At 48.3% G+C, this 20,847-nt stretch overlaps 1 protein-coding gene across 9 annotated transcripts in view; it reads right to left on the bottom strand.

The window, feature by feature from the left end:
* Positions 1–1,548: 1,548 nt before the first annotated feature.
* Positions 1,549–20,847, bottom strand: part of SMIM17 (small integral membrane protein 17) — a 25,552-nt gene continuing 6,253 nt past the window's right edge. For 3 of the 9 annotated variants that reach the window (XM_064580562.1, XM_064580565.1, XM_064580563.1), the window contains exons 3-6: positions 7,823–8,076; positions 5,657–5,733; positions 3,551–3,715; positions 1,549–3,426 (exon numbers count right to left, since the gene is read on the bottom strand). In XM_064580562.1, the coding sequence (XP_064436632.1) occupies positions 3,316–3,426; positions 3,551–3,715; positions 5,657–5,733; positions 7,823–7,985 (516 nt within the window). In that variant the 5' untranslated portion in view covers positions 7,986–8,076 and the 3' untranslated portion in view covers positions 1,549–3,315. Of the gene's footprint in view, positions 3,427–3,550; positions 3,716–4,751; positions 4,850–5,656; positions 5,734–7,822; positions 10,981–20,425; positions 20,510–20,847 lie in introns of those variants that run through there. The other 6 variants (XM_064580569.1, XM_064580564.1, XM_064580567.1 and 3 more) reach the window with 4 other exon arrangements.

The raw sequence follows: 20,847 nt of genomic DNA, 5'->3' as shown, positions 1-20,847 counted from the left end.
CTAGGTGACTGAACAATCGTACATACCAGCATCAGCCCTGGAGTCATTCAGATTCAGGGAGGACACAGCCTGTTCATCCCTATGCCCCAGACGCCTCCCAATTCAGGTGTCAGCACACGGTAGGTCCTCAAGAAATACTGAATGAGTGAATAGTTGAACATCCCCAGCTCCGACCCTAGAGCCATTCAGGGTCATGGGCCGCACAGTCAGACTCCTCCTTCTGACCTTCGCCCAGCTGAGGTGCTCTGCACACAGTAGGTGCTCAGGGAGTGCTGGGTGAATGGATGAATGAGTGGAATGGGAACCTAGTTGACAGACATGGGGCTGAGTTCCGTCACCGCAGAAGGCAGGGGAAACTGACCCTCTGCGGCGGAAGGGCTGGAGGTCGCTGGGCTCTGCGCGAGTGGGCGGGGCCGTGGGCGGGGCCGTGGGCGGGGCCCGGGGTCCACGGCGGGGGAGGAGCTGAGCTCCGGGAGGCGCGCTGCGGAAGACACCTGTTGCAGAGCTTTCGAAATGCCGGATGGGGTGAGGGGGAAAAGGAACCGGCAATCAAGGAACACCGCGGCGCCGCCAGCCCGCCAGCCTCACACCACGCATGCCAGGTTCCTCCTTAGGGTTTTAGATTGGCCATATTTGCCAACTTACGTGACGCCCCCCCCCACTGTGTTCCCCAGATACTATGTACAGATACCACCCTGGGTCGGTTCCAGGAGGGGACAGGGCAGCTTCAAGCGCATGGGGCAGGGGGTCGGAAAGGGTTGGGGCCCCACCAGCTGGCGTGGAGAGAGTTCCTGGGAAATGCAGGCTGAACTCTCCCCTCCCCCAACTCAACCTTCCTGGACTCAGTTCCTCCAGGGAGACCCGGCAGAGGAGGACAGACCAGAACCTCATGACCCCATAATGGTCAGGTGGTGATACAGTTATGCAGACAGTGACCAGCGGAGGGAGGTGCTGTTTGGGGACGGTGGGGGAGGCCTCTCTGAGGAGACGTTGGAGCGGAGCACTGCAGGAGGTGAGGGAGCCACGTCAGCTTCTGGGGGAAGAGCATTCCGGGCAGAGGTCCGTTCCGGAGGCAGTGCAAAGGTCCGGAGGCAGGCGCATGATGGGCTCGTTCAAACAGCAGAAGGCCAGTGCGGATGCTATAAATTAAGCCAATTTCATCCCGAACTGTGGTGGCGTAACATGAATCAATAATTAGTCACCAACGAGCTTAAGCTCATTTGAATTGAGCTTCTGTTATTTGCAACCAATAAATCCTAATGAATGTAGCAGCTGAGGCTTGTGTTTCTTTTAACTGTCTGTTGTTGCTCGTTGGATGCAATCAGCTGGAGGGAAGGATGGGGAGAGACAGAGTCCCATACTTCTCCCGGCCCTGATTTCTTTGGCAAACTCAGGAGAGGCCACTGGAAGTCCTATTAAAACAAAATGATACAAAGAGTCTAAATACACACACGTACACACACACACACAGATGAATTTAAAAAGAACAGGATGGAAATACCAAACTCTATCAGACAAGGTAAAATAAAAGCCAAAGGATTGAATTGGTTTAAAGACGATCATTTTCTATTTCACAAAGGATTCAGAATCAGGTTTTAACTAACATTTATTGCGTGGCTACCGTCTGCTGGTATTGTGCTTAGTGTCTTGCATGTATTCTTTAATTGGCAAAGACATAACAGTGCTGTAACTATGTGCAGCAGATGACACAGTGGCTGAATACATAAAGCAAAGGTTACAAAAATACATTGACAAACACAGTCATACGAACAGATTTTCACATAACCTTACTGGTTTTTGACAGATAAGGTGAGCCAGAATTAAATAACACATGAATCTAAGCAATATAACTGATAAGACTGAGTTAATTAACAGACATGTAGAGTTTCGAATCCTACAGACTGAAAATACATATTCACCTTAAATGTCCATAAAACATGTACAAACATTGGACGTGTTGCAGGCCACAATAAAAGCTTTTAAAAGGGTGTTGAAAGCAGATATATTAGAGGCCACATTTTCACTGTGCAGTAAATCATTAAAACAAAACTATTTTTAAATAAACCTGATCACTGAGTTTAAAGTACTCTTTATATTGTAGAAACACTACAATATAACATTTAGGCAACAACATAAACAAGAACACAAATTACCAAACTTTAAGATGTGGCCAAGGCTACAATCAGAGAAGTACATTTATTATTAAGTACACTAGTTTAGCAAATAATTTTGTAAGAAGAGATTATAAATGAATTAATTACTCAATGTAAAAACAGACAAGAGATAGAAATAATAAAAAAAAATAAATAAACCCCATACGTATTAATGGAAAACAAATTACAAACTAGAGAAATATGGATATAAATAAATCCCAATGCTAGTTCTTGGAAAAGTAATCGTAGATGAGGTAAAACTTCGATAAATCTAATAGTGGGCCAACCACAAACAGAAGTTGAAAGGAAGAAAGGGGTTAGAACAAAATAAAGAGAAGTTTTTCATTTAATTATAGAATAGTATTCATAATTCAGCCAATAATCTGAAAAGTTCAATGGAATGAAGAATTTCCTAGGGCATTAAAAAAAAAACAAAAACGCTATATAAATCACCAAAATTAATGAGGTAAAAAGTATTCATAAACCGATAACATGGGAAGAAACTGAGAAAGCCCCCCAAGAATTTAGCTGAAACTTTCTCCCCAGAGCTCCAGGCCCTGATTACTGGTAAATTCTTTCAAAATGTCAAGGAAGTGATACTTCTTAAGCTACGGAAACTATTCTAAGGTTTAGACAACAATAAAAGTGACGTCCTTCTATGATGCAAGTCTGGCCATGTTACCAAAACGTGACAAATATAGCACCAATCTTACATATGAAGAGAGAGGCGAGAGTCATACATAAAATATCATGAAGTACAATTCAGGGTCTGGAAAGACTGGTGCACCATGATCCTAAGACTACAAAGATGATGTGATATTAAGAAGTCTACCAGATTTCATCAATCCCAAGTTGCACATTTTTTCGTCCTCTCTGAAGCAGGGATGCATCTTCCGGTTGGTGGCATCTTACGATGAAGCAGCATATTTTCCTTTCTCAGTCGTATATAAAATAATATGTGTTTTACAATCAACAATGTCTTAAGTTCAATGAAATACCATAATGCAAAACCTCACCCCAAAAGGTTAAATACAAAAAAAAATTTTTTTTCTTGATAGATGTTTAAAAGGCATTTGCTAATAACCTATTCCTGATTTTTAACCAAGACATTTCCTTAACAAGAAACAGTGCATCTATTTCAGAACAGTCGTCATCACTGTAGTTAAATGTGGAACATCATAGGCATCCCTGTTAAAACCAGGAACAAAAACAGGACACACACTACCAAGACTATGGTCGTTTGTTGTGGAGCTTTCGACCACTCCACAAAGCCCTGGAACAGAGAAAAAAAAAAGTACAAATATTAGAAACAGAGGGGCCAGCACTGTTTCTTGCCTGGCACAGAGTATGAGCTCTGTAAATCTTTGTCAAATGAACGCAGGAACAGAAAGACATACCATGATGAAGGATGGGAAGACAAAACGGTTAATGGTGACAATTCTTCTCCAAAATAGTGATGAGTAGAGTGCAACAGGTCTTAAAATATCAGGAAAGTTTGGGGAATGGATATGACATAGGGAGTTATCTGGAAAGCCAGGCAGTGGCGACATGAAAAAAAAATCCTGAAAAAGAAGAGAAATGGATGGAGCATATACTATGAAATGTTCAACCTAAGCAGCTCTGAGACCTGGCAAAGCCTCTGAAAAACTTGGAGGATATTTTTCGAATATCGGGGCTCCTCCCTTGGATTTTCTAATGCAGTAGATCTTGGCTAGGACCAGAACATACAGATTTTTATGAAGTTCCTCATAATTCATGCTATAGAAAAATAGGACAACTTGACAAATATTTATTTTTCTGTGGCAATCACAACACCAAAATCTGACAATTCATCAGTTGAGGAAATGGGTATGACACAGCATACCAACCACAAAATATTTGGCAGCTGTAAAAAGTAAATTAAAAAGGGCGCCTGGGTGGCTCAGTCGTTAAGCGTCTGCCTTCGGCTCAGGTCATGATCCCAGGGTCCTGGGATCGAGTCCCACATCGGGCTCCCTCCTCGGGGGGAGGCCTGCTTCTCCCTCTCCCACTCCCGCTGCTTGTGTTCCTGCTCTCGCTATCTCTGTCTCTGTCAAATAAATAAATAAAATCTTTAAAAAAAAAAGTAAATAAAAAAATATATATATATAAATTAAATAAATATATATATGGAAAGTTATCCAGAATATTTATTATGAAGACACCAAATGGCAGGATAATAATTTTGCTATAATCTCTTTTTTGGGTTTTAAGAAATATATGTGAGTTATTGTAGGACTCTATTTATTCGAAGCTCAACAATAGGCAAAACTAATCTATATGAGCCGAAATCAGAAATGTGGTTGTCTTGGGGTGGGGGAGTGAGAGAGACTAGAAAGGAAGATGAAGGAATTTTCTAGGATAATGGCAGCGCTTGATATCTCCATCAGGGTGTTGGTATACATACTCACTGATCTGTGCACTTCATTAGAAATATTTATGGCAACTTTTTAAAGCAGAGTATAAAGTTAAGAAAGCATAATAAATACAGGTCATCTGCAATGCAGAAGTTTTACACACACACACACACACACACACACACACCACGTACCACTAATAATAGACCCAACCCTGCCTCACCTGGTTCCCCTTTGTCGCTCTTCCAACTGCTGTGCATATCGGCTGCTAACTATGGTTCAGCGCTTATATTTATGATTGCCCCCTTCCGGGAAATTCCCCTAGAGAATCACAGGGGAGGTCGTCCACACCAGTGAAGGGACGTAACAGGCTCCCCACCGGCTCAGAGGAGGATGAGGACTATTGTTGCTCCAGAGCTCCCCGTGGGATGGGGCCCAGGCTGGACCCCAATTAAACTCCGTCTCACTCTTTCCAGCTTCCTCACCACCTACAGGTTCCTCCTGAGAGCACAGCACCCTCAACAAATCCCTTGCACAAAAATCCCAACTAGTCTCAGTTTCCAAGGGGAAAAACGTCTACAAGGATATATGGCAATGGAGTGGAGTGACTGCATATGGATGGGTGGGTGGGTGGGTAAGTACACAGTAACTGGATGTATGCATGACGTGCAGGCGAATGAAAGGTTGGGTGGATGAGAGGACAGTAAATGGTTGATGGGTGTTCGATGAGTCGGTGGATGATCAGACGGGTGAGTGGACGGGCGGATCAGTGGGCGGATGGATAAGGAGATAGACACAGGAGGTACATGAATGGACAGACGGACAGAGGGAGGGATGGAATGCGTATATGGATGAGTAGGCAAATGAAAGGTTGGGCAGATGAATGAGGAGGCAGGTGAATGAATGGCTAATTTGAGTTTATGAGTGAAGGGTTGGCGGGTATGTGTGGAGGGAGATCCACATCACATGGAGACCCTCCACTCCATGTCTGACTACCACCAGACTATGTCCTGTTTCCCATGGGACACTGCTTGGTTGGGGAAATTCCAAGCTGAGGAAAGGAATGGACAACCCACTGAGATCTGTGGGGCGGGGCATCTGGGAAAGAGGAGGGAACCCCCAACTTACCTGAGAGTCTTCTGACTCGTCATCTCCCTCCACTGCGTTCCACTCCTGGGCCAGCCCAGGCTCTTGAGAAGACAGACCTGAGCACAGGAGACAGGACCACGAGTCAGTGACCAGGGCAGCTGGGGGGTGGGAGGGAGGGCTCTGCCTGCTCGTCCCACCTGCATCCTACCCTGTTCTCTTTCCTGTCACACTCACGTGCACACACACATTCTGGCCCACGTGGTTCAGGTGGTGCAGAGAGAATACAAGACCTGAATTCTGATCCTGTTTCTGTCATTACCCAGAAGACTTAAAGTGGGTCACCTGATGTGATCTGCCACCTGAGCCTCTGTTCCTTCACCTGTCAAATGGGTAAAACTGTCCCTTCTCTACGTGCCTCCTGCAAAAACTGAGTGAGGGAGCAGAGGAAAAAGTGTGGAATTAAGCCAGGATGAAGCAGGCTTGCCCAGCTTCCAGCCACCAGTGTAGACATCTCCCCATATTTGAACTTCAACAACCTTCTCACCCCTTAGCTGGATAGAACTAGGGGTCAGGCCAAAGATCGGCATTTTCCACTCCTCCTGCACCCAGGCTCCGCTAGGAGCCCCCCAACCTCCTCCTCACTACCAGAACTGACACCCATATCATCCACACCTCCGTCCCAGGCCTGCTTGTCCCCTGTGGGAGAAGGAAAGACCCCGCCCCAAGTAGAAGCTCCAGCCTTTCAGGGATCCCACCCTTGGTCCAGCTGTTTGAGCCCCAACCCCAGGAGTTATCCTGGGAATCTCTCTTGTCCTCCCCTCCGCACATCCATCTGCAAGAACTCCGATTCTCCCTCCCAGATGTGTCCCCAATATCTCTTATGTCCACCAACTGCCACATGTGGGCTTGGTCATCTCTCTCCCAGATGGTTGCAGGAAACTCCTATCTGGCCTCCCAGCTTCCACTCCGACCTCCTAATCCTACAGTTCATCCTCACACACAGCTGGATGCAGGCTTTCTCAACCTGGGCGCCATTGACCTTGCAAGCTGCGTAACTCCTCGTAGTGGGGGTGGGTCCCGGGCCTCGTAGGGTGGGTCCTTGTCCTCTGCCTAGCAGCATTGCCTCGACCCACTTTGTGGCGGTAGCACCTTCGCCATTCAGATAACCCAAACTCCAGACTTTGCCAAACGTCCCCTGGGGAGGGGAGGTGGGATGCAACATGGCCCCCGGTTGAGAGCCACTGAGTTGGCAGAATCTTCTTGAAACACAAATGAGATCCTGTCTTCCTCCTCTGCAAAACCGTCTGGCGGCTTCCCAATATTCAGCTAACATACGCTGTGCGGCGGTCTCCGAGACGCCCATCACTTGCTGGCCCCGGCTGGTCTCTACCTTCTTCCCCCGTGCCTCCGCCGGCTCTTAGAATAAACGACCCCTTCTCCTGCCTCTCTCACCCTCCCTGACCACACTTGGGTCCCTCCCCGTCAATCATCCCATTTTACTGTCTTTGGAACCCTCGTCAGACATTGCTCTTCTTTTTATTTCGTTGCTTGTTTATTGTCTGTTTCTCCACTAAAACCAGCTCTACTGGGGCCATCTTGTTTGCGGCTAGATCCCGAGCACCTGGTACATAGTAGGTGCTTGTGGTGGATTTTTGTTCCAAATGGCCTTCCACTTGTTCACCGATCCCTGTGTCCACACCCCTGGGCAGCCCCCTCCCTCAGTGATACTGAACTTGACCACGCAGCTCACTTTAACCCATGACCTGTGAGCAACTGGGCAGCCAGGACAGCTTAAAAAGTGCTTGCGAATTGAAGTTTTCCCTCCCTTTCCCTGCAACCATCCTCAGGAGAATACGCCTGGGCTCGCCTGCAGGAGACAAGGAGCCCAAAGTCAGCACCCTCAAACCAGCCAGACCCGCAAGTGAGGTCAACCAGCTGCCCCAGCCAGCTCACCGTGGATTTTCGGGCAAATGCAGGCTGTCCCCTGAGGCCGCGTCATATGCTGACCTGCAGAATCCTGAGCAGAGAAATGACTGTTGCTATAAGCCACTAAGTTTCGGGGCCACCTGCTACCCAGCAAAGGCTGATGGACACAGGGCTCCATAAATATCTGTCCACTGAACGAGTGAAGGGATGAGTGTTGTGTCTTTCCAGAGGCTCTGCCACAACCTTCCCCCCACCGCCCATGGGACGCCGGACCCTCACCTTTCTCGTCACCGTCACAGTTGGTGGCCCCAACCTCCACAGCCACCCAGTCTTTGGCGAGGGCGGCACGCTTCTCCCAGGCCCTGCTCTCCCGGGGAAGCAGCGTCTTGGCCCTCTCGGGCTCCAGCAGCCCCCGAATCTGCTCCGGCCTGAGGCTCTGCATCTTCCTGGGATGGAGAGTTTCCAAGGCAAGCCGCTCGTCCTCCTCCTGCTCGCGTTGGGTTCCCTGGGCACAGGATTCAGAACCTGGGGGGCTGACAAACATTTCGTCATTCCACAAATATTTACAGAGTGTCATCTGTGTGCCAGGCACCATCTGTAGGTGCCGGAGACACAGCAGTGATGGAAGCAGGCTCCCTGCTCCCGTGGGGGCTTGCATTCTAGCGGGCCCTGGGCGAGGAGAGACGGCATGCCAAGTGATAAGTGCCCCAGAGACAAATAAAGCAAGAAACTGAAGAGGAATTTCGAGGTGGGGGCCAGAGAACGGCACATTCACACACAGGTTCATTCCACAGCCCAAAGCACATAGCCAGAAGGTTTTAGGAAGACAGAGTTGCCCCCAGATCCCCCCCGGTTGCAGAGAAAAGGGTCACAGTCTTTCCACCAACCCCCAGCAGCCCCAACTTTCTCCTTTGTTGGCATAAAAGAAAACCGAGAAGCATTCCCCAGGTGAGGGGTTAAAAGTCTAATTTAAAACGAGATGTTCTTTAGTATTCTCATTCTAGATCTTGTCAACCCAAACTTCAGGAGGTTGTTTGCAAGGAGCTGTCTGGACTACACTGTGTTACCCTTTACCTTGAGACCCTAAATCTGGTTTATGTTCTTATTCTAGAGATCTGTCTGCATTATCAACCTTGCATTATATTAACCTACCGGCGGCCCTCGTGAATAGTGATCTTTTTTAAAGGAGTAAATTCTCTTGGTATAGGGAAAATAAAAGCTTTTTAAAGCATTTTCTTCTTTAGTTTTATACAAATAAAAATTGTTATATCAAATTTAGAAACCACAGGGCATATAGTCTAGAGTCAAAGAGACATTAGCGACTGAACAATCAAAAGCATGTGGGGACCATGTTTGGAGTCAGAGTCAAAGAAACCTGGTGTGAAACAAAACAAAAAAAAAACTTTTTAAAGACAATCAAGGGAATTGATTATGGACTGGGTATTCGATGACGTCAGGGCACTCTCATCGCTTCTGTTGGGTGTGGAAATGGTCTTATGGACAGGTAAGAAAATATCCATCTTATTTTTTTAGAGATGTTTTTGTAGTGTGTAAGGGTCAACTGACATGATGGCTGAGATTTGCTCTAAAATACTTCTGCGGTGGCGCCTGGAGGGCTCAGTGGGTAGAGCATGACTCTTGGTCCCGGGGGGCATGAGTTCAAGCTCCACATTGGGCGTGGAACCTACTTTAAAAATAGATTAAAATTAAATTAAATTAAATTAAATTAAATTAAATTAAATTAAATTAAATTAAATTAAATTAAAAAAATAAAATAAATAAAATAAAATAAAATAAAATAAAAAACACTTCTACAGTGAAGGAAAAGGACAGACAAAAGGGGGTCAGAGCAAACAAAGGATGATTTCTGAACCTGGAAAAGGGGGAGATGTGGCTCTCAGGGGTATCCCTGTGCCCGTGAGTAGCTCTGAAATGCTTTCATATCAGAAACTAACACATACACTACGGAGATGCAGAATGTGCTCATTGCTTCTACGTTACTCATCATCACGGAGGTCTTCCTTGCGGACAGGGGCAGCTCAAAACCCTCGAAACCCAAATCTGAATGCAATTCCCCAGACACCGGTGCCCTCTGTCCCCAGCCCCCAGCACAGCCTGCCTCCTGGGGCCCCTGCTCTTGACCCGGGCTCCACCATCGTCCCCAACAGTGTCCACAGGCATCACTGTCCTGATTTTTGTCTCGTCACCTGCACATCCAGCGGACCACTAAGCGCACCTGCTCTTGTCTTAGAAAATGCTGCCCCGCTCTGTTCTCCACCCTCTGTCTTCACCCTCTGGCCCACTCCGCCATTGACCCTGCCGATCCCCTTCCCTCGCCGCACTCCCCAGTCCATGCTCCTCAAGAGCCCCTCTGGTCAGGATGCTTTCAATGCTCCACACAGCGGTGCAGGGCAGGCTCCTGACATGGCCTCAAGGCCTCCACCACCACCATCCCTACATTTTCCCTCCTCCTGGACAGCCCAGGAGGTGATCCTAGACGCACCCGGGACTAAACAACAATGAACCCCACCGAGGCAAGGTTCCCCCGCTCTTCGGTACCCTCTTTTATTTCTTTCTAAAAATTGAGTTAAGGGCGCCCAGGTGGCGCAGTGGGTTAAGCGTCCGACTCTTCATTTCGGCTCAAGTCGTGATCAGGGTCCTGGGATCCAGCCCGGGACAGGCTCTGCGCCCAGTGGGGAGTCTGCTTGTCCCTCTCCCTCTGCTCCTCCCCCACTCACACCCTCTCTCTCAAAATAAATTAAATACTTTTTAAAATTTGAGTAAAAATACACCTAACACAAAATCCACCATCTTAGCCATTTTCCAGTGTGCAGCTCAGTGATACTGAATGAATCCATTCACAGTGCCCTGCGGCCACGACCACCATCCAACCTCCTAACTCCTGCTCACCTGAGACTCTGTCCCCATTGAACGCCACGCCCAGCCCCCAGCCCCGGGCACCACCATCCCACTTTCCATCTCTAGGAGTCTGACTACCCTAGCTACCTACATAAGTGGGATCACACAGTATTTGTCCTTTGGTGCCTCGCTAGGTCACGCTGCATAATGTCGTCAGGGTTCATCCACGGTGGAGCTCCTGTCTGAGGTTCCCTCCTTCTTAAGGCTGAATAACACATATTTGCTTGTCCATCCAATGCTGTAGCCACTGTGAATAATGCTGCTATGAATGTGGGTGTGCAAATATCTCTCTGAGACCCTACTTCCATTTCTTTGGGGTATGTGCCCTGCAGTGGAATTGCCGGGTCGTAGGGCAATTCTGTTTTTAGTTTCTTCCAGGAACCTCCACACTGTTTTCCAGAGCAGCCACACCAATTCACGTTCCCAACGGTGCACAAGGGTTCCCTTTTCTCCACATCCTCAACAACACTTGTTTTCTGCGTGTTTTTTTTTTTTTTAAGATTTTATTTATTTATTTGAGAGAGAGAGAGGAGAGCAAGAAAGCACAAGCAGGAGGAGCGGCAGAGGGAGAAGCAGGGTTCCCGCTGAGCAGGGAGCCTAACACGGGGCTCGATCCCAGGACCCTGGGGCCATGATCTGAGCTGAAAGCAGATGCTTAACCAGCTGAGCCACCCAGGCACCCTTGGGTTTTTTGATAGTAGCCATCCTAATGGATGTGAGGTGGTTCCGCTGAAAAAGGAAAAAGTCTGTGTTTGATGCAAATACACCTCACACCCTCCCCCTCTGTCCTCTCTCTCAAAGAGAGAGCAAGCGGCTTCCTGCTCAAAGTATCCAGACAGAAGGTAAGGATATTGGTTTGTTTTCCTGTGCTTATTTTCATGGTTACCCTCAATACTGTTAAAAAAAGGGGGGGGGCGGATAATGGCTTTCCATTTATAACAAAGTTTCCCTTTGAAAATTCATTGAGAAAAGACTTTAAAATTGCAGTGACTCAGGGGTCCTGGTGGGAGTGTATGTTGGCTCAGCCACTTGGAAAACTATCTGACAAACATCTACTAAAGCTGAACGAGCAATTTCCCTCCTAGATACTCACTCAAGAGAAAGGAAAACTCATGTCCACACAGACACTTGTACTCAAATGTTGCTATCAGCTGTATTCATAAAATACAGCTGTTCATATTCACAGACAACCCAGGTGTCTATCAACAAGAGAATGGATAAGTAAGCCACAGTTTATTCATATGATGGAGTATGACTCAGAAATAAAGGGTACAAACAAAAAGGATACATGCAATAACATGGATGAATCTAAAAATATATGTATTAAACTGAGTGAGAAAAGCCAGACACAAAGGAGAACACATGTGTGATCTTATTAATTTAAAAAAAAAAAAGTGTGAAGGAGCGCCTGGGTGGTTCAGTCATTAAGCGTCTGCCTTCGGCTCAGGTCATGATCCCAGGGTCCTGGGATCGAGACCCGCATCGGGCGCCCTGCTCAGCGGGAAGCCTGCTTCTCCCTCTCCCACTCCCCCTGCTTGTGTTTCTGCTCTCGCTATCTCTCTCTCTGTCAAATAAATAAATAAAATCTTTAAAAAAAAAATCTTATCGGGGCGCCTGGGTGGCTCAGTCATTGAACGTCTGCCTTCGGCTCAGGTCATGATCTCAGGTCCTGGGATCCATCCCCGCATCCAGCTCCTGCTCCGCGGGGAAGCCCGCTTCTCCCTCTCCCACTCCCCCTGCTTGTGTTCCCTCTCTCGCTATCTCTCTCTCTCTGTCAAATAAATAAATAAAATCCTTAAAAATAAAAAAGTGTGGTACAGGCAAAGAAATCAATGTTGGTATCAATTATTGGTTGTGTTGGGCTGGGGACAGGGGGAGGGGCAGGGGAACTTTCTCGGGGTGCCAGAGATGTTCTATATCTTGATCTGAGTAGTGGTCCCATGGGTGAAGACATTTGTGCAAATTCACTGAGCTCTCCCTTCACTGAACTGGACACTTCATGCCCATTGCTCTGTGTGTTTTAGACCTCACTAAAACAGAAAACGAAAATAAAATACAAACTGTTTAAATTTCATGGAACTTTATTTGTGGTTTGCTGCACATGCCTGTTTCGGTATATATGTAAATAAATGTTGGTTTTGAGAGTTGCACATTGTGTGTATTTTGTTGTGTTGCTTGAACCCGGTTCTGCGGTATCTTCAATATCAATGTTCATAAAGTTCTGACATTGAAAGGATGCTTTAGATATTGTATTAGTTTCCTAGGGCTACTGCAGCAAATTACCACAAATTGGGTGGCTTAAGACAATGCAAACTTATTATCTTATAGTTCTGCAGCACAGACGTCTGAAATGGGTCCCACTGGGATAAAATCAAGGTGTCTTAGGGCTGCATTCCTCCTGGAGGCTCTGGGAGAGAATCGATTTCCTTGCCTCTTCCAGGATCTTAAGCTACCTGCATTGCTTGGCTCCATGGCTCCTTCCTCCATCTTTAAAGCCTGCATTGGCCACTTGAGTCTTTCTCACACTGCATCACTGTGATTCTGACTCTCCTGCCCCTTCCACTTTTAAGGGTCCTCGTGATTGTTTTGCTCCCACACGAAGAATCCAGGATCACCCCCCATCCTCCAAGTCAGCTGATCAGCAACCTTAATCAGCCCTCACCCTGTATCAACACATTCACAGGTTCTGGGGATGAGGTCATGGGCATCTTTGGGGAACCATCTTTCTGCCTACCACAGGGATTAAATAAAAATGCTAGAAGAGGAACAAGGGAAGGGATGTGAAGGAAAAAGAATAGGGGAATGGTAGAGTGGGTGCTGCTGAGACGACTTACAGAATAGTTGAAGGTGGGGGAAGAATGGTGGTAATAGGATGCTCACGGCTGCCAGCCTGGCAAGGCGTGAATTTTTGGCTCTGACACGCATTCGCTGTGTGACCCTAGGCAGGCCACTTAAATTCTCCACATTTCAATGTGCCCATTCGTAAAGTGGGGGTGTCGACAGAAACGGCGGCTACCTCACCGAGTCATTGTGAGGCTTCTGCTGAGACCAAAGGAGACTTCATACACAGTGAGTACCTGACGAGTGGAGGAACACACAGGTTTTTCCTCTGGCTGGCTCATCCTTGCCCCTCTGTGTTGGCTTCTAGGAACCGTGCCCATACCTCAGGGCTGAGATGAGACATCACTTCCTGTGGGACCCCATTAGCACTTGCCACCCATGAGTGCTTGAACGTAAATGACTTCTTCAAAGCATTTCTCAGCCAGAACCTTGGGCGAGACCTGTGCTGAGTACTGGGGATTTGCAGATGAATTCAACACCTTCAGCGGCTCACATTCTCCTGCAGCAGGAGGATAGCAAGCAGAGAGGAAGGAACAGAGCCGCAGACCTGGTGCTGCCACAGATAGAGATACCAGCAGCAAGGTTCAACCTCCAGGAGCTCGGCAGATCACAAAATTGGGATAGACCTAAAAAGATAAAAGATGTCCCTCCCTGCTTTTACTTCACTGTTTGAAAGTGAAAATGAAATATGGGTCTAGAGAAATACTTCTCTATTGTAAGGAGGACGTGAGCAAATGCCAGCTGATGCCTGGGATGGGCAGAGGTGATAGGGTGTGGTGGGGACTGTGGCAAAGGAGAGATCCGGTCCCTGTCTGAAGAAGCCCAACCAATACTTGCCCGGTGAAAACGTGGGCGCATGGTCTATCTTCTGAATTCACGGGAGAACACTGGAAATCTACAGGTTTAGATGATCTTCAACATTTTAAAATACTTTCCGATGTTTCAAAGGAGGACACATGTCGGCGAGTCAACTAATGCAGGTTGTGGGGCTGTTAGTTTGCAATCTCGGTGTGCGCTGGGAAGTATGTAGAGGGTGCGAGAGGAGGCTGTAAGCATAAACATTTTCCAAGAAAAAAAAACCACTGGTCTTGATGGAAAAGTTCGTGAGGGAGCAGGAGTAGGGGGTTATGTTTTGTTTTTAACATGAGCTGTAATCGTGTGTTTAGACTGAGGGGAAAGAAGGCCAGGGAAGAGAGTGACCGACGGAGAGGACAAGAGCCTGGGGGTCCAGGTCGCAAGAGGCTGTATCTGGCTGGATGGAGAAGGGAGGAGGGGAGGGACAGAGAGAAACCTGAGGGGGCGGGAGGGGTGGGAAGGAATTCACGCCTCGCAGCCTCCGTGTTCTCGGCGAAATCGCCGACGGGTCATCCCCGGGGGAAGCGGCTGCAACAACGGGCCACCGCCACCGCAACGGTAACCCTGGCAGCCGCGTTCCCAGGAGCGCGCCAGGGTGTCGGGCCTCGCGGCGCACGCACAAGCCTTTCCTACTGTAACCCTCACCCTAATTCTCCGCGGCAGACCCTGTTCCGCCCATTCTACGGGCAGTGAGGGTCCTCACAGCCACACAGCTAATCGGAGCTGGGCGGGGGCGCAGCACGTCCGACCGCAGTGCCCGTGTGCCCGCGCCCGGCCGCCGCAGGGCGGTACGCGCGCGCCCAGACACGCGACGCACAGACGCGGCGTGCTGAACGCACCGGGAGGGCGGACGCGACGCCGAGACCCCCCGCGAGACCGGGGCGCACGTGTCCTCGGCGACCACGAGGGCGCGCAACGCAGGGTCACTCCCCTCCTCGCGCGGAGGCCGCCATTCAGCGGCCGTGCACGCGCAGCCGGGCAGCCCGCGCTGGGCGCAGGGCCAGACCCGACCCGGACCCAGCCCCGCCCTCTCCCAGCGGATGGAGTGGGGGACCCCCTCCCTGGACACGCACCGTGGAATGCCTCCGATCCCACCGCCAAACGCGGACGCGCTCGCACACATTTACGTGCGCGCTTCCCGGGTCGCCGCCCGCGCCCCCCGCCCTTTTCGAAGCCCGCCTCCCGCCCGCGGGGGTCCCTCGAAGGACTCACCCTCCCCAACCAGACCCAGTCCCGGCACTGCAGAGCTGGAGCCGCGGCGACCGCAGCTGCGCAGACGCGGAGGCAGAGGGGGTGGGGGTGGGGGGAGGTGGGGAGGGTGGGCGGCCTTCTCGCCGCCTCCCCTCTCCCCTCCCGGGGAGCCGGAGCCTGCAGTGGGGTAGGGAAAGGAGCGGAGGGGCACAAGGATGACGCGGCTGCGGTGAAGTTGCTGGAGGTGTGGTGCTGCGCCCGCCTTGGGTCAGCCGCAGTGGGATGAGCCGTCCGTCCCCCGCTGGTGGGCACGGAGGTTATGCCCAACTTCCCTAGCGGCAGATGCGCGCCAAGGCCAACAACTTTCTCAGGCTCCTTGGTGATGCCCTCTTCCGCAAACCCGGGTCAGGGTGGGAGGGCAGGGGTGTGGCAGCCCCTGGGACCCTGAGGCCAGACCGCCTGGGGTCGGAGGCTGGCTCTGCCATTTGCTACTAGTGTGTCCTTGGGTGTGTCGCTTAGCATCTCTGTGCCTCGGTTTCTCATTCTGCTTACCACCTCCCAAGACTGCTGTTAAGGTAAAAAATAAACCAGGCTTGTATGGTGCTTAGAACAGTGCCTAATTGTTGCTATTATTATCACTGTTGTTCAAGTTTTAGAGTGTAATCACTACCTGCCAAATTGCTCTCCTGGAAGCTACACCAAATTTTTAGATTTTTTTTTTCAGGGACCCACAAAGATCTTTATTTACAAATGAGCTGAGTGGTGGGTGGAAGGGCAGAGGGAGAAGGAGAAGCAGACTCCCTGCTGAGCAGGGAGCCCGACACAAGGCTCCATCCCAGGACCCTAAGATCATGACCTGAGCTGAAGGCAGACACTTAACCAACTGAGCCACCCAGGCGCCCTGGAAATGGAAATAAAATAAAAATTAATAAATCATAGCTAGAAGCTTCTACTTGATGTGGTAGATTGAATTATTGGCCCCAATTCACCATCACCCTAGCTGTGACACATCTTCACTCTTCATGGCGAGTTGAAGGGTGGAGAAGTAAACTCTGATTACCATGAGGCCACGGAAAGGTGAAGATGTGTCATGTGCATGAGCTTTTTCCCTTTGCTGACTGTGATTCATACTCTTCCACTATAATAAATCATCATCATGAGGATGCCTATATGATGAGTTCTGTGAGTCCTGCTAGTGAATCATCAAACCTGGGGGTGGACTTGGGGACTTGCAACACAGCTCTCAAACCCTGGACCAGTACCTATGACTGCTCTTTGATCAGGAGTTGAGTACTATTGACATCTCTTTGGGGATCCATGAGTAGCTGGGAAAAGACAAATTAATGCTAGGTGTTCACTCATTCACTCACTCACTCATTCAGCAATTCAACAAATATTTATTAAGCAGCTGTTATGTTGCAGATGCTGCTCGGGGTGCCAAGACAACAAGAAGGCCACTGTGACCAGAGTGGTCAGGCAAGGGAGAGAGTAATGGGAGATAGGATCAGAGAGCCTCCCATGGTCTTGAAAGCCACAGCAACATCTTTGAATGTTATTGGTAGCTGCACTGGGAAACTATGGAAGGACATTGAGGAAGGGTGTGATATAATCAGTTTACATTTTCAAGGCATGACTGAAACGGTTGTGTGGGAAAAACTCTAGAAGGGGCAAGAGGTAAAATGGGAAGATCAGTTAGGAGGTTGCTGGAATAAACCAAGCAAAACATGATGGTGGACTGGAGTGGTGTGGAGCAGTAGGGGTGGAAAGCCGTGGACAGATTCAGGATACACTCTAGAGATGGAGCTGAGAGGACTCCCTGATGGGCGGTATGTGAGAGGTAGGAGAAAGGAAAGAAGGAAGGAAGACTTTTGGACTTTGAGCCTGCACAACTAAGTGCCCTATAGTGAATGCAGTGAGGAGGACCCACATTTTTTGTCTGTGAGAAAATCCAGAATACCCTCTTTGGGGCATGTTAAGTATTTGATGTCTGTGCTTTTTGAGGTTAACACCAGGAGAACCTGTGTTACCCAGATATCAGCATTCAGAAACTCTGGCGGCGAGGGTTGTGGAGTGGGCCCAGGAATGCTCAGAAGAGCACACGTAGGGGCGCCTGGGTGGCTCAGTCGGTTAAGTGTCTGCCTTCGGCTCAGATCACGATCCCAGGGTCCTGGGATTGAGTCCTGCATCGGTCTCCCTGCTCAGCGGGGAGTCTGCTTGTCCCTCTCCCTCTGCCCCTGCTCCTGCTCTCTTTTGCTCACTCTCTCTCAAATAAAGAAATAAAATTTTTGAAGAAGAAGAAGAGGAAGAGGAAAAGGGAGGAGGAGGAGAGAAGAACACATGTATCTGGCAGAGCCAGCGGCAGAAGTGGGCTCCTGACACTGTCCGCGGTGCTGAACCGGTCAGGCCTGAGCTGTCCGTGGTGCTGAATCTCTAGGCGGACTAGCTGGAGAGGGCTCTTCCTCTCTGCCTCTCTCCCTCCCTCTCGCTCCCTCCCTCTGTCTGTCTCTCTGTCCGCCTCTACCTGTCTCCCTCTTTGCCTCTATCTCTGTCTCTGTGTGTGTCTCTCTCTGCCTCTTTCTATCCCTCCCTCTGCCTCTCTCTCCCTCTCTCCCTCCCTCCCTCTCTCTCTGTGTCTCTCTCTCTGCCTCTCTCTCTCTCCCTCCCTCTCCCCCTCCCTCCCCTTCCTCTCTCTCTGCCTCTATCTCTGTCTCTTTATGTATGCATGTCTCTCTCTCTGCCTCTCTCCCTCCCTTTCTCTGCCTCTCCCTCTCCCTCCCTCTTCCTCTCTACTTCTATCTCTGTCTCTGTCTCTCTCCCTCTCCCTCCTTCCCTCTCTCTCTGACTCTGTCTCCCTCCCTCCTCCTCATTTCCCTCTCTTGCCACCCTCACCCTCTCTCCCTCTCTCTCTTCTTCAAAGAACCAGTCTGCCTGGGAAAAGCCCTGCTGTTGGCTGAAACAAAGCTCTCTGGGCTGTGGGGAGCTCAGGATGAAAGCAGATGAGGGAGAAAACTGCAAAGTCATTTTTTTAATTAATATATAATGTATTATTTGTTTCAGGGGTACAGGTCTGTGATTCATCAGTCTTACACAATTCACAGTGCTCACCATAGCTGCAGAGTCATTTTTAAGAGGCAACTTTGGCTCTTAGGACAGCAGGGCCTGACTACAACCTGACTGGAATTATTAATGCAGAGTTTCCAGAGCATCTCTGAGGGGAAAAATGTACAAAAAGGAAATCAAGGGAAAAGTGCCCAGGATTCAGGCTCATGGTTACCTTGGGCTGGGGGGAAATGGGAGTGCTATATAAGCATATGTGAATTATTGGCAAGACCCTATTTTTATGTTATGACGTGGGGTCACAAGAAGGATATTACTGTAGATTTATATAAATACTAGCATGGCTATATTTTATGCTAACCTGAACTATAAACATTTGAAATCATGAGCATTGGGGGCATTTTTTGAAATGAGAAGAAGCTTTACAATTTAAAATTCCTTTAATAAAAAACCCATAAGTTTGAATATGACCAATTGTGTACATTGTAAACTATGCTTGTTATTATACTATCACTTTAGCTAGTGAAGAGACATGCCAAGAGCTTTTCTTAGGATTAATCTTGAATTATGTGAGTTTTGAATTGTCCAAAGTCTTCAACAAAGAGTCCCTGGCATAAAATCCAGCCACTGTGGGATGGATGAATGAATGAATGAATATGTTTGTTTTTCCCAAAGATCTGGTCATATCACTCAAGAGACAGACATTCATAAAGCACCCACTATGTGCTGGCCATTGCAGGGAACATCCAGGATGCCTGAAGCATATCCCCTTCCCCTAAGAGGATGATTTCCACACCTTTTCAAGAGGCAGGAAGGCGCAAGCCTCTGATATGAACACTTTGATCAGCAAGGGTCACTGAAGTCTGACTCTTACCTACTTTTCTATCTTCTCATGGAGTTGTTGGCCTGGTAGGTTTTGATATTCCAAATTCTCTAAAGAAGCTGGAACTCATTACATTATATATATATATATTTTTTTTTTTTTTTTCTTGCTTCTTGTCTGCCTCACCTTCTAGAATGTAGACTCTATGATGGGTAGGGACTGTGTGTTTCTATTTCATCCCTGGGCCTCTAGCACTTAGAACATTGTGTGACACATCCCAGATGTTCTATGAATGTTCTTTTTAAGGGTTGAGTGAATGAAAAGTGATGTTCGTGAACATAAAATATCCCAGTATCTTAATGATGGCAACTCATTAAATTAAAAAGATGAGTGAACTCATCCAACACATAGGTGGGCTGAATGCAGCCCATGGTCTGCACAGTTGAGTCATCTAACATCATGGAGTCATTATTGAGCAAAACTCTGCCATGAGACCATTCCATGGACCGCTGATCTGTTGTTCCGCACTCTGGTCCCTTGGCTGTGGCCCAGAGGACAGGACTATGGCATCAAGCAAGGAATCCTGTCAGCAAGGATCATCCCACAAAGAAAAGAATCTACTTACTCTTTTAAACAACTACAGAGAGAGAGCGCCTGGGTGGCTCAGTCAGTTAAGCATCTGCCTTCAGCTCAGGTCATGATCCCAGTCTCCCTCTGCCTGCCATTTCCCCTGCTTGTGCTTTCTCTCTTTCTCTCTCTCTGGCAAGTAAATAAATAAAACTTAAAAAAACTTAAACAACCACAGGGAATTAATCCCACTATGTGGCTACATGGTCTTTCCCCCAACTAGGAGACATTAAGGTTATTTCCAGAGAGTGATCATTTGGAAGCCTCAGATCTCTTGGAAAAGACCCAAATTCAACTTGTAAAGAGCCAGAATTTAACCCAGGGCAATCTGTCACCAAAGACCTTCTTATTTCGTTACTATTGAGAATTCTTCAGTTTATTCTGCAGGGGAAAAGACAGATGATTGAAGTGAGAAAATGCACCTAGTTGCCTAAAACCTTGAAGTATTTAGTCACTTGGGTGGGGGTGGGGAGGCCCTCTGGGGTGAAACAGAAAAATGGCAGAGTTGCCAAGTCTGCTTAGAGAAATACACGCCCTCCTGCATGCTGTTAGTTGGGTAATGTTCTTACCTTCATTTTACAGAACAAAATAGATCTTTGGGGACTGATATGGAAAGATCTTGAAGACACATCACTGCATGGAAAAAAAGCAAGCTGGAAAACCACAGACACAGTCTGATATCACTCATATGAAAACCCAAAAACATATAAAACAATGTCGGATATTTTCTATGGATGCATAGATGTGTATGTAAAGGCTTGGCAAATTTAAAACACGACTGGTGTTTAAGAGAAAAGGCTCACAAGATTAGCAAGTTTATCGAGGTTACATTTGTTCATTCATGATCAAACACCAGTAGTTGTGTTAAATGAGGATCACAGGGCGCCTGGTTGGCTCAGTTGGTTAAGCGACTGCCTTCAGCTTAGGTCATGATCCCGGAGTCCTGGGATCGAGTCCCACATCGGGCTCCCTGCTCAGCGGGGAGTCTGCT

Source organism: Mirounga angustirostris, unplaced genomic scaffold (assembly GCF_029215605.1).
Source record: "Mirounga angustirostris isolate CCGP_5_RB_7025 unplaced genomic scaffold, mMirAng1.0.hap1 SCAF_16, whole genome shotgun sequence".
NCBI classification, from domain to species: domain Eukaryota; kingdom Metazoa; phylum Chordata; class Mammalia; order Carnivora; family Phocidae; genus Mirounga; species Mirounga angustirostris.
Note: the sequence above shows the minus strand (reverse complement) of the source record. Positions and strands in the feature narration are given on the sequence as shown.